The sequence below is a fragment of the Dipteris shenzhenensis genome, chromosome 27 (genome assembly GCF_047967505.1).
Source record: "Dipteris shenzhenensis isolate YYH24624 ecotype China chromosome 27, Dip_SZ_1.0, whole genome shotgun sequence".
In the NCBI taxonomy this organism is placed as follows: domain Eukaryota; kingdom Viridiplantae; phylum Streptophyta; class Polypodiopsida; order Gleicheniales; family Dipteridaceae; genus Dipteris; species Dipteris shenzhenensis.
The window spans coordinates 11,739,624-11,754,024 of NC_141622.1; the positions used below are offsets into that span (position 1 = coordinate 11,739,624).

Consider the following 14,401-nt stretch of genomic DNA (forward strand, 5'->3'; position numbering starts at 1 on the left):
CATTGCTCATGACTAATCTGATGAACAATCGCAAATGTAGCTCATCGTACACACACGTATATCAACACAATCGGGAGAGAAGCGGGCATGCATTGAACTTCAAACAAAAATGACAAGGCGTCATCCAAAGCTCAAGTTACAACCACCCATAGGCAACTCTTCTCTCCAATGAAGCCAAAAGTTCGGGCCTGCGCTTTCGCATACTTTCGTTGTCTCGGATCTACTCGCCCGAAAGGCTTCACCAATCAATTGTCTTGGAGACTAGAACCTACTTGCCCCAACCTCTGCAGTCCATCTTGCTTGCTCACCTAGATGGAGATGAACTTGCAATTGATTGATGACTCGATGGAAAGAGTCGATTGGAATGCCCAATCCTGCTCAATGGGGCTTATATTCCATGTTCGCATGATTGTTAGGATCTAGACATTGGGTCGATTTAATTTGCTATCAGATCTAGAGCACACATGTTGCCCTTGGATTGGTTCAAATACGTTGCCTTGGATCTCACACCTTCAATCAAGTTGGCCCTCATTTGAAATACATGGCGCACTTTTTCCAACAAAAATGTAAATTGCGCTACATGCCTTTGATCGAGGGCTCAATAGAATTGGATGATCCTCATCCACTCTTGCTATCCATCGAGCCATGTGTCTTCCATGTAGAGTCTCTTCGTGGGATCGGGATCCGAAATGCCCGTGATTGGTCTGCTACAAAAGCCGTTAGGCCTTCGACGTTAAAGATACACGCGCTTCCCGAGGTAAGCAACAACTATCACTTGTTGCTACCTTGGCTGTCATATAGTCGACTACTCAACCTGCTCTAAGCGCCGCCACGTAGTGCCCTTCGATGTCACTGAGGTATCCACTTGGCGCTCAGTGTCGCCACATCATCCACATCGTTGACTTGTCTACCATCATGTAGGTTCGCCGCCCGTCGTGAAGCCAGGTGCACAATGAGCTGTATGCTAGCCGTCCAATTAGTAGGTTGATTATGGCTATGCTATGTGTCATGTGTGAGGAGTCTTAGTCCTAGGGCCCCACTCAAGTGAGCTGGTTGCCCACAAGGCCGCTACGTGGTACTTTGATAGAAGAGGCCTTCTCGCCCCAATCCAAGCCTGCTATGTGGCATATGCACAGATGTGGCTTGCTTCCCTAGATCGTGGGTGCCATGTATGCCCGGGGATCCCTTGTTAAATATGCTATGCATATTAGAGGGAGGGGGAGGGGAGGGGGGAATGATGCATTCACTTTTACATTTGAAGGGGGACACAATAGTAAGTAAGTTGATCGAGTTTATGTTAGCAAACTCGTGTCTCTAGGGTCTTTTGTCTTTTGGACATGGATTTGTGATGTCTCTTAGAGCTTGTTCATACGAGAGGGGTGGTTTGTGAACCAAGGTGGGGTGCCAAGAAAATAAGATGGGTTCATGTGTGGGGTTTCTATGTAGAAAATCTAGTTGCTCCTTTGGCCTTTGCTCTAGAGTAGGAGGTGGCATAAAAATGCATGGGTTTTCTTTGCGAAAAATGTACTTGCCCCTTGGGCCCTTACTTTGGAGCAGCATTGTTGGTCAACCTTGGTTGGCAACCCACCCCTATGGAAGTAGGGAATTGCCTTTGGAAGGCGATTCTCGCCAATGGCATTGGGAGCGGGCCACGTGGCAAGGTGTGGTTGGGCGGTAGCACTGCGAGTTCGCAGTACAGTAGACTACCAGTGAGCATAATTCTCGTGGGCGGGGGAGGTGTTATCGGTAATTGGGTTCGCATGCAATGTTTCGGAATGTGGAGGGTGAAAGGGTGGTGTATGGATTAAGGTTATTAATGCAACTTGATGAAAGGACCAAGGTAGGGATTTGTGAGACTAGGTAGTGCTCTTGAGGCAGTGAGGTACTCGTCTTCCTTCCTCTCCGCCCCTTAATTCCTTTTCACAAATCTCCTTTCTTTTATGCTCACTCGGTGGGGGGCAACTAACGTACATCATGATCATTGTCGTTGTGATGATGCTTGCATCCCACGCTGAGCAAAACCCCCAATGACCCACTTCGTACAAAAAGAAACACAGAAAAAGAGACACACACACACACACACATTTTTTGAATGACCCACTTCGTACAAAAAGAAACAAAGAAAAACAGACACACATTTTTTGGGTTAAAAGACAGTGAGAGAGAGACACACACACACATTGTTGAAACTACACACAGACACAATCTCTATGAGAGTGTGAGAAATCATCTCATTCAGTATTGTAGCCACCTCTTCTTTATCACCACAACCCAAGTTCTGATCACTCCCTACTTCACCCACAATTTGATTTCTTATTATCAAGCCTCAAACTTTGCACATTTAGCATGATCACCTGCAGCTCACAGATGGCCTCCAGCTCAAATGGAGAGAAATTCCTTCAATGCTTTCTGTTAGAGAACGTCTGCTACTGAAAGTATTCAAGCTTGCTTGCTGATCTGAGTGGGGGAGCTATGCACACACACACACACACACTTATGCGAAGCTCGTTTGTTGATGAAAATGGAATGGACGTTGAATTTTTGTTGCTGAGGTGCGTTAATTGCAGTGTTTGCTTGTTGTTGGCAGATGGCGAAGAAGATTGCGAGGAGATGGAGCTAAGCTGAGTGCATAGCTTCCCGCAGCTGGCCAGTCCGATTACTGCAGCAGTTCACGATTGCTTTGCAGAATCGAGCTCCTGCTTGGCTTTTGCATGGAGAGCAACAGCAAACCTCAAATGAGCTGCATGAAAGCTAAGACTCGTTTGCTGTCTTATAAGCTTGGCTTGAATCGAGCTCCTGCTTGGCTTTTCATGGAAAGACGAAGCAAACCTCACATGAGCTGCACGAAAGCTAAGACATGAGCACATTTCCATAGCTCAACTCTCTCGTTTGCTGTCTTAGCTTGGCTTGAATCGATGGCTTTGCATGGAGAGACTCAGCAAACCTCAAATGAGCTGCAGTACGAAAGCTCAGCCATGAACACATTTCCATAGCTCAACTCTCTCGTTTGCTTTCATAGCTTGGCTTGAATCGAGCTCCTGCTTGGCTTGAATCGAGAGACGAAGCAAACCTCACCTGAGCTGCAGTACGAAAGCTAAGACTTGAGCACATTTCCAAAGCTCAACTCTCTCCTTTGCTATCATAGCTTCCAACGAGAACAAGTCTCAGTGGTTCGATTCCACCCTTCATGGCTTCTCAGACAGCAGTCCTTCGACTCCCTGGCTTCTGCATCCTCGCATGGCTCGCGCTCCTCTTTGCATCACCTCTCGTTGTTCTCGCTAACAATTCCTCCTCCGACTACACTGCTTTGATGGATTTCAGGTCTTCTGCGGATGCCGCACGCAGGCTTGGAAGCTGGTCTGGCGAGAATCCTTGCTCGGGTCGTTGGTATGGTGTAAGCTGCAAGAAAGGCCGCGTCTCCCGCCTCGTTTTGGAGCGTCTGCAGCTCACTGGGACGATCGATTCCTTGATCCCACTCGATCAACTCCGCATCCTAAGCTTGGAGAACAATGCATTGAATGGATCACTTCCCAATCTCACCAATTGGGGGCGTTTGAAGTTTCTCTACCTGTCCGAAAATGAGTTCTCAGGCACCATCCCCGACTCTATATCTGCTCTCTTCCGTCTGTGCAGGCTGGATCTGTCTAACAACCACCTTAGTGGCTCCATCCCACCTTCTCTAAACCTCCTCTCCAAGCTATTGACGCTCAGACTCCAGAATAATCGGTTTTCTGGAATGCTCCCAAATCTTAACGCCACTAAGCTGCGTCATTTCAACGTATCGGGCAATCAACTCGTAGGCGCAGTCCCTGCATCGCTATCGAATTTCTCGATTTCCTCATTCCTGGGAAACGCTGACCTCTGTGGTGTCCCTCTACTGGTTTGTGATACAAGCCAACCATCGAATCCAGGCATGTTGAGTCCTTTGGTGGTCTCCTCGTCTCCGAGCTCCAAGCCTGCCTCCCCTAATGAGAGGAAAAGAGGAGCAAAGCTCGGCATTGGAGCAGTGGTTGCTATCGTTGTGGGAGACGCAGCTGCAGTGATACTTGTAACTTGTATTTTCGTACTGCACTACTGGAAAAAGTATAATCAACTAGCACCGTCGAAGATTTCAAATAAGTTGTGGGATTCTGAGAAGCTGGTGTTCTCTTCTCTCAATAATTCTGTTCAGAAGACAGATGCAGATAAAGGAAGGCTCGTTTTCGTGGATCAGAGAAAGGGGTTCAAACTGGAGGAGCTGTTACGTGCTTCTGCTGAGATGTTGGGTAAGGGAAGTTTCGGCACTGCGTACAAGGCCGTGCTGGCAGATAGATCAGTATTTGCTGTGAAGCGTTTGAAGGATGCGAACAGCGTAGGGCGCAGAGAGTTTGAGCAGCAAATGGAGCTGATAGGAAGAATGAGGCATCCGAATTTGGTTTGTCTAAGAGCGTATCACTACTCCAGAGAAGAAAAGCTTGTCGTCTACGATTACTTACCATCTGGGAATCTACACGCTCTTCTCCACGGTACTGCTCACATCTCTATGACAGTTTCTGACGGTAGAATTGCATTGTATAGATATAGATTCATGGTGCCCCATACGGCTCCAATGCGATGCGAACCGGTTTTCTGTCTCTACCCAGGCTTTCCTCAATACCCTTCTTGCTGTGCAGGAAATAGAGGCCCCGGAAGAACACCTCTCGATTGGACAACTCGTGTAAAGATCGCCCTCGGCGCAGCCAGAGGTTTAGCATACATTCACCAAGAATGTAAGGCTCACAGAATGCCTCATGGGAACATCAAATCTTCCAATGTGTTGCTCGATAAGAACGGAAACGCCTGCATATCGGAAGTCGGCCTGGCTTTCATGGCGAACGCATCAACAATGGCATCGAGACTAGTTGGGTACAGAGCCCCAGAACTCATCGAGACGAAGAAGATGACGCAGAGAGCAGACATATACAGCTACGGGGTAGTATTGCTGGAGATTCTGACGGGCAAGGAACCTGCCAAATTGTACACTCGGGAGGGGAGCATTGATCTTCCAAAATGGGTGGAGTCAGTGGTTCAAAAGGATTGGGCAACGGAAGTGTTCGACCTGGAGCTGGTAAGATACAAGAACAACAGAGAAGAAGAGATGGTGGGAATGCTGGAGATTGCAATGGCGTGTGTCTGTGTCTCTCCAGAGCAGCGTCCCAAGATGAGCCAAGTTGTGAAGATGATAGAGAACATCACTGGAGAGCAATCCCCTCAAAGGGATACTTCCCTTGACTCCCCATCTTTGTCTCCCTCTGTTTCTGATGATACAAGCACAAGCTTTTAGAAGCTCCTTGGATGCAGTTGTCTATGAGCCCTCGGGCCACTGTATTTGCTCACATAACTGCAGAAGTTTTCTATCCGCACTGAATCTTGTTTGCTCAGAAACAGAAACAGTCGTCATTTGTGATATTGCTAAGTATGATATCTAGGCCTTTCTGTATTTCTTGTGCTGTGGGGTGCTGTGGATGTGTATATATGTAAGAGAGCATTGGAAGACTCCTTTTGATAGCCGAAAATTTGTTGGGTGTCTTCCTATAATGCCTAGCGATATGTGTGTATATGTCTGCCCGTTTGTATGGTGATGGTTTATTATGCAAATTTAGAAAGCAATGCAGATGCTAAGCCTCAAAATCACATCTGTGGAGTACATTCGAGAACATAGATCCTTGGTTCATTCTTCCAACGTACAGCTCAATGGACTGCATGTCCGTTCGTTTGTGTGTTTGATTGTTTGTTATGTAAGTTTTTTAAAGCAATGCAGATGCTAAGCCTCAAAACCGCATCTGTGTATCACATTAGAGAACATAGATCATTAATTTATTCTTCCAAGATACAGCTCAATGAACTGCATGAGTCCAAAGATAGCATGAAAAAGTTGCTCCCAAAATGGGAGTCAGGCATCTGCCTCTCACTTTAAGATTCTGTAATGAAGAAGTCAGCTACAGATCATTTCCAAAAGGAGGGGGAATTCCATCAAAACAAAAAAGACAGTTAAATCTCATCTGTTCTCTTCTACAAGCGCTGATTAATCGTTTGGAAATAGCAGCACAAACTCGTGCTAGCAATCCCAAAACAATGCTGCTGGCTGCCAACTATTCTGACATTTTGTGATCGTATTGGGCTGGCTCTTGTTCTTGTCTCAGGACGACTCTTCTTCTTCCTTTCTTTTTCCCAAGGAGCTTTCATCTTGAATAACACCATACAAAACCCTCGAGGTAGTGAATAGCTTAACCGTATGGTTTTGCAAATGTATAGCACACCCGATTATCAAATTCTTTAAAACGTCTTAATGAATGTGGTTCTAGCTATGAAGTTCACATTTGTCCGAAATGGCCCATGATATCTTGACTCATGCCATTACTTACAAACTTTCACATGGGATATCCCTCTAAGGAGAAAAGCTTAAAGTAGAGTGGAGGCATTGTCATAATGTCCATTTTTGGGAGCAAGCAGACCCAATTGCTCATCCTCTCACAAAGTAAAAAAGGTCTCAATGTCATGCAAGTATACCTTCAATTGAAGAAAGAAGGCACTCTTACAAATCATGGTAACTATGTTAACTCAAAACTAACAAGCTGAACATTTTGTCAATGGTTAATCCCCATTTATATTGATTTCCATATTGTTATAATTGATCAAATCCACAACATGGCTACTACACATCAAGAAAGAAAACTCTTCACTAATTCTCAAGTGTGGGTGTACATTGGAATACAAGCCATAAAAATGAAGTAGGATGAAATAGCATCATATAAAAAATAACAATAAAGCCCATATGAAGTGTATCTTTCTCAAGCGGGATCTCTAAGAGCGTGTTAACCAACCTGAAGAATTGCATGGACGGCAAATCCCAATTGTCATCTTAATCCATTGGAGTTGCAATGCACCTGATGGCATCTACCCTCAAAGGGATTTTTGAGCAATATGAGAAGCAGATGTCTCAGAAGGTGACTTTTCTACAAGAGAAAGCCACCGATGCAGCAAAGATAGCACAACTTCAGAAAAGTCTCAGGTAAGGTACAGAAGCCAAGGTAGAGGAGGCAAAGCGAGGGCCTTGCAGGCACAAGAGGAAGCTAAGGCCGCTACAAAATTGATCGACATGGAAAGGCATAGAAGAGAAAAAGCACATGAAGGAGCTCCGAGATAGGCTCGAAGAAGTGAGAAATGATGGGGACATGGGGGACAAGGAGCTAGAAAAGATACGAAAGGACCTTGAAGATCAGAGAGCCGAAAAGGAGGGTCTTTACAAACCTGCACAACGCATTGCAAAATTGAAAAAGACCAGATGATGGAGGAGTTGAAAAGGGAGAATGTAGAAACCAGAAAGGTGATGCAGATACTGTAAGAGAGCTTCAAGGCTAGGAAGGATAGGGCAAAGAGCAGCCGGGGTGGAGAAGACAACGAGGCAGCTCCCCAGGACAGGAAGGATGTAGAGAGCAGCCACGGTGGAGCAAGTTCCAGCCACCACAGTGGAGCTAGTTCCAGCCACCGCGGTGGAGCAATTTGCAGCAGCCACGGTGAGAATTATTTTTTCAAAACGCTGTTGGAAGTCCAAAGAGCAAGCTACAAGACCCTGCAAGAAGATCAGGATAGATGTTTGCACGAGCTTGCCGTGGCTTTCAACAGTTATGAAAAGCAGTCCATCGTCCTGCGAGATTTCCAAACTAGACTGGAAGTCTTGAAAACCGCCCATTTAGATGTTTTTTAGCAATTTACATAGCTTCAACAGATGCTGAGGGAATCAAATGAAGCTGTTGCACAGAGTGAGCAAAAAGTAAAGGAGATGAAGGAGAACATCCGCAACCTTAGGATGAGGGAGGAAGTAATCAAGAAGTAACTTCGTCATGTACAGAGCAAGACTGTGGTATTGACGGCCGCAATAGTTAAATCGGATGCCTATCCTGCTATGCACCAGGGTCCGAAATGCATGGTTTACCATACCACGACCTAGGACCAAGTTCCTTAGACCTAGCTGACAACCTGAAGAAATATATGCTTATTTATTAAAAGTTTATGTTGTGAATATGCATATGCATCATTGTCTGTGATGTGCTCTTTCTTTTTTAATGTATTTATTGATGCTTTATATAGAGTAAGTTGAAATTGGTTTGGCATGCTTTATGTAGTGTAGTATTATGATTTCAAACATGAAAGAAGGGCTTGTTCAGGAAGTGGTGTCTGGTTCCTGCGTTCACAAGGCAGGGGGCTAAGAGGCACCACGACCTAGGACCAAGTTCCTTAGATCTAGTTGACAACCTGAAGAAATATATGCTTATTTATTTTTTAAAAGTTTATGTTGTGAATATGCATATGCATTATTGTTTGGTATGCATGATGTGATGTGACCCTTCTTTTTTTTATAAGTTGATACCAATTTCATGTATGTTGGGCTATGATAAATTTGTTCAATTTCTTAGATTTAAAACTATTTTTGAATGCTCTTTTGTTTTGATCTTGCATATGGTTTAGGGATGGAAGGATCTAAGCGTAAGGCTATTGATTTTGAGTTATCTAAAGCACAACAAAAGTATGTCAATCAGGTCCTTTGAGATGAGCTTCTTGCAGAGATAAATAACATGAGTACAAAGGAGATGGAGATGACCATAGAAAGCACTTCTAGATTGCATACTCTAAAGAGCAAAGTTGTTTTGAATACATGGCATCAAGTAGAACTAAATCCTAATAGGAAACACCTTGTAGGGATCACAAAATGGGATATTGATGTTATGCTATGGGTAGAGAGCAACATTAGGAATGTCTTTGGCTCGGTTTCATGAAGCATGCACAAGGAACCCAACTTTTGCAAATGGTGTTAATGAAACAAAGATGCATTTATGGAATTCCTTCCTGGTTAAAAATAAGACAAAGGTTATAAGGTTGAATGTGAAAACCATACTAGTGCAAGTTGGGAGAAAAAGTCAGCAATTGCTTTCAAAAGGGCAGAGGAAGTAGCAAAAGGAGAAGAAAGTGCAAGGATTTTGAATGGAAAAATGCGAAAAGTGCAAGGTAGTTATTCTCAAAAGCTACAGATCAAGGCAAGTCATATAAGCAATGTGTCCTTCATGATGTAGATAACTGAAAATTAGATCCAAGTTGGTGAAAAGATAGGTTCCGGCACATATGGATTTGTCTACAAAATACAACTCATAGGTGCTCCAGGATTATTATAGTATATATGCTTTGCTAGAAAGCAATATAAGGTTGACATAGGGGATCGTACACGAGAGGCAAGGAAGAAGGGACAAATGCAAATTCAGCATCCTGTGCTTGTTTGTGTTATTATAGCAACTCCAGAAGAGCCCTTGTGGACTATCACACCATATTTTAACGGTAGTAGCTTGATGCACTTCATGAGAACTTTACCATATGAGCAAGGCAGGTTTAGGCGCTATATTGACATCATCATAAAAAGAGGCAAAGAAATGAAGGCAAGGGCACAAGGAACATTGGAAGATGTACGCACAAGGGAGCAAATAGAGCAAATTAACTACTTTAGTGCAAATGTGCACCACATTATACATGCACTCATTGCTGGATTAGCAAGGTTACATAAGGGTCACTGGATTCATATAGACTTACATCCTGGTAACATTCTATTAGTTTTCACAGCAAATGGTGCATGTAGAGTTGGCATATTTGATTGGGGGATGGCACTAGTTTCTTCAGAGACTAGAAAAGCTTTTAAGGATATGAAGAAGACATCTCTAGAGACTGACCAACAATTTACACAAAGGAAGCATAAGAAAGAGCAAGAGCATGCATGAAAGAAGTGGTTTGCACTTGAGCTTCAATATTTTTCTAGGAGAGGCGTGTATAGCCCTCAGTCAAACATATATGCATTAGGATGGATAATTACAGAGATTATACAGTTTTGGGAAAATGCGGTTGGGTATTTTGAACTTTCTCGCCACATGCCTGATAATGCACTATTAAAGTGTATTAAAAAACATGCCTTTGAAAAGATGATGACTGAGAATTCTACAGAGAGAATAGCACTTATGGATACCTATACTATCTTATCAATATTTGGATGTAATGCAAGTCTAGCAATGCGGCCCCTTGATGAGATGAATGTTGCTTTGAAGCTAGCAACATAGAAAATATACTCTCTTACAAAAATATATTGTTGTTGTACTCATGTGGTGGACTTGTATTCATTTTGTATTCATATAGTAGATTTTTATGAAAATAAATTAAAGTATTTCTTCTCTTGGAAGATGTGTTATACTTGATTTGCAATGCACTTGAAGTGCACATAATTTTATAAGGATAAGAAGTATTATGCTATTTTTTCAGCATGTGTTTAGAGAAAAGAAATTATGTTCTATTTTATGCTCAACTAATAAAGACATAATTTTTGAAACAGGTACTTATGGGAAGAAAGAAGAAAGTTCAAGCTTTGGAGAAAAATACAAAAATGACATCTTTCTTATTACCTTCTACATCATTTCTTATGATGTTAGTAGCTTTCCGTATGATAGAGCATTAGCACTCTGGAAGTCAAGCTATAAAAGAAAAGGCTATAATTAGCTTTTTTGGACTATTTAAACTAGACTTTGAGAATTTTCTTCCCCCATTGGATTTGAAGGATATTCATTATCCTTAAACAATTTTATGTTTTGCATACTCTACAACATCCTAAATGCTAGCTATCTCATGTATTTTGAAATTATGTAAAACGGAAAAGATAGAGTTTTCAATATAACTAGTTTTTAGTATATTTGTGAAAATTGAAAGTTTTTTAAATGCTCTAGAATATTTAGCCAAGTTTTGAAACAAAAATTATAACAAAAGATATAATTCGCCAATTCTTTGAAACTTTTAAAAATAATTTATGAAAAATTATGCCAGTATATTATAATACTATATTTCTATACCTTCGATAAAAACATCCATGCTACCCTATGCACGTTTTTTTCTTTGGAGTGTTTGTGCATACAAAATCGCTTTGTAGAGAATGCCATTTGCCATTGCCTAGGTCATGGTCAAATCAAATGTGCCTGCCTGCTACAGCTATCTACGACAAGAAAGTAGATGATGCAGCTCAATTTGCCATTTGGGCAAAAGATCTTAAAGACAAGGAGCTCAAATTGAAGAAGGCCAAGACCGAACCTGATTGCGAGGAAAAGGAGCCTGAAGGGAGGAACTAGCCCCCTTCAGGAAAGGAGCAAGAAGGGCCGAGCGTGCAACTAGGAAGTTCAAATCAAGGAAAGAGGAAGTGGCATGAAGGGAAGGGCCATGCCAAAATATGAAGGAACCAGCCCATTCTGGAAAGGAGCAAGGAGGGCCGAGCCTGCAATCAGGGAGCTCAACAAGGAGTCCTTGAGATGTAATATGAAGTAAAGAAGTATTTGAGATTGTAATCTATGTAATCTGTGTGTAATCTATTGAATTGTTAATCTTCTATTGTTAATCTTCTCTAGAGTTTACTTGGACAATGTTTTCTCAGCTAAGTGACTAGATAGTGTCCTTTAATCCATGCCAGCGTGGTGATAATAATGAGAGGAAAGATTTTGATTTGACAAGTAATGTGAGATGAAAGATTTCTCTTAGATCACTAATGTGAGACTGAAAGATTTCAATTAGTGAACTATTGTACCATGAAAGATTTCGATTAGACAACTAATGTGAGATGAAAGATTTAGATTAGAAAACTAACATGAGACTGAAGAATGAGAAGATCGGGCTCAATGAACTCTCTCCCTATTTAAGTATAGTGCAGACACAACTAAGAGCCCATAATGAAAGTTAGTCCCAAAAATCTATACACCGATCCAAACTCTCTATACTGATCCACCTATTGCGAATCTATGGCATATCCAAAAGACTTTGGAATGCTTTTGTTCTATCTGAAAACGATGTTGGGTGAAATCCTTGTAGAAACAGACCCGAAGAAGGAGGAGGAAAATAGCTGTAAGGAGGACATGCTTCGGTGGTGGGTTTATTACTTGGAGTCGGCACAGATGGTGAATATTAATTTCCTTGGCTATTGTTTTTCCTGCTCCTTTAAGGTACTTGTCAAGCTCATGATGTAGGTTTCTTTTGGCAAGACATGATAGAGGCGCAAAGATGTATAGACTGCAAAGACCAGAATAAAGAGGGCCCCCAGCAAAAGGAGGAGTTACTATGGGCATATAAGTAAGTAGAGTCAAGCAAGCAAAGTGTAATCTGAGTGTATGAAGAGGTCTGCCATTGTGCAGGAGACTGGCCTCAAGAGCTAGGAGATGCTTGCTATAGAGAGGTTCATAAGATTTGTGGGAGTCTGGACTTTCCTTGAAAAAGCAAAATGTCATTGTGTTTTGAAATAATAAAAATCTTGCAGACATTTCTTGAACTTGTGGATATTCTCATGGTGCTCGTAATACCTAATTTTGTATCGACCTGCTTCCATGTTAGTACTTAAATGTTTTAAGTAGCCCGGTGGTTGAAATCTGACGGTTAACTATACCCAATCTAAAGGGCACTAGCACTGTGCAACAAATTTTAGGATAGCACGACAGTAGTGTAGGGATAGCACGATAGTAGTGCATGATAAGTTATCGCTAGCACGGTGGTTGGTTGCACTAGAATATGAATAGTCACCAGCGCAGTGGTTTGCTTCTATTATTACAAGATGAATATGGGAAACCAGTGCGGTGGTTGTTGGGATATACTAAAAGCAAGCATGGGATGAAATGTGATGGTTAACGAAGTGATAAATAGTCTAACGGGCACTGTTTTAGTATAGCATTGTGCAACAAATTTTAGGATAGCATGGCAGTAGTGTAGGGATGGCACAGTAGTAGTGCAGGATAAGTTATCACCAGCGTGGTGGTTGGTTTGCACTAGGATATGAACAACTACTAGAGCGGTGGTTTGCTTCTATTATTACAAGATGAATGGATTTGTAGGATGTGTGGATTCGTTATGGGAAACCAGTGTGGTGGGTTTTGGGATATACAAAAAACAAGCATGGGTTTTACCGTTTGGGATTTACAAAAACAATTTAATAAAACTAGCACGGTGGTTGTTTGGGATATACTAAAAAGAAGTAGTCTCAATACAAATTCCATTTTGTAGGACAAGTGGACATATTGTTTCCCTGCAATGAGACCATACATTTTCTTAGTACTATCTCAGTCGTCCTCATCCACCACTCCAAGACACCCCAAGATGTGCTCATGCGTGTCTAAATTTGAAGACACTCTTGCTCTTCTTTCGTTGTGGCACAAGTTGCATCTAGAACTTAATAGCTCATACTAAATGAGAGTACACACATGTTTGTGGACTCTTATTTAGCAGTTCATAATTGTGGCCTCTCTTGGATGTTTTTTTGTACCAAAAAGCTCCAACTACTACATCCCACTTCTCATAGGTTGTTCCCCAATTATCCTTAAATGTTTCCTCAACCTTGTACTTAGGTTTTGTGCCCTGCAATAGAAAGTATGGGTCATGTTCCTCGTTCTCCCTAGAATTTGCGACAACTGTAAAGTTATCCCCCTCTTCCAAACAGTCAGTGAGGTCATCGAAACTCTCCCCAAACTATGGTGAGTCGTTTGTCTCTCCATTGTTTATGACTCCATCTGAACGTAGAGGAAAAACTTGAACTCGCTCCCATGTCTTTGTAGTTGCAATGTTCTCACAATCGTCATGATCCCCTATGATGCACGCACTGCAGAAACAAGAAATTTTTCTTGTTTTAATTAGTTGGTTGTTTGAAAAGCCCCATATGCTGTGCAGACCACGCACTCCTTTAATTTTCTCGCAATCATGCCTGCTTCTCCTTTGCACTTCATCCACTTTCACTTCATGAAACACTCTGCGTACTAGAGTATTCTTAAGGTTTTGTTTACTGTATGTTGAATGTGTGCCTGTGGAGAGGTTGGCTGTAAGCCATGTTACAGCATCATGGGCATCATTGAGTTTTTCTTGAGGGCATGCTAATTGGTGTTTAAAGAGAGCTTGCTTAATAACAACACCGCATCCATCACGTTCAACCTTGCCATGGCTAGACCCAAAGAAATTCCACATCATGTCTAGACCGGTTAGAGATTTGAACCTTGAGACAGTAGAATCCACATGTTGATTTAAATTGAGAGGTAGCACCATCTGACCACACCCAATGTTGTTTTATATTTTCCGCATGGGGATTTTCATTTTTCAGCCATTCCCAATGCAGTAGAAAAGCATGCTGCACAAATAGGGTGTCATGTTCCCTGTCATCTGAAATGTAGAAATGGTAAGTGCATTGCACTGACCGATACTCCTGTGAGTCAGTAAGCAGATTGGCATTAGGCATGGAAGAATCAAGCAAATGACTGTACGTGATATGCACATGTTATCTACTTATTGAACATTGTAACATCTAATTCAGGTATGTAACATTGGTACTCGTTTTAAGATT

At 42.2% G+C, this 14,401-nt stretch overlaps 1 protein-coding gene across 1 annotated transcript; it reads left to right on the forward strand.

The window, feature by feature from the left end:
- Positions 1 to 2,763: 2,763 nt before the first annotated feature.
- LOC147883862 (putative leucine-rich repeat receptor-like protein kinase At1g68400) lies at positions 2,764 to 5,377 on the forward strand. The gene is made up of 2 exons (XM_087398699.1): positions 2,764 to 4,505; positions 4,653 to 5,377. Exons 1-2 carry the CDS (start codon positions 3,188 to 3,190, stop codon positions 5,300 to 5,302), a joined length of 1,968 nt encoding a protein of 655 aa, XP_087254825.1. The 5' UTR covers positions 2,764 to 3,187; the 3' UTR covers positions 5,303 to 5,377.
- Positions 5,378 to 14,401: the final 9,024 nt, after the last annotated feature.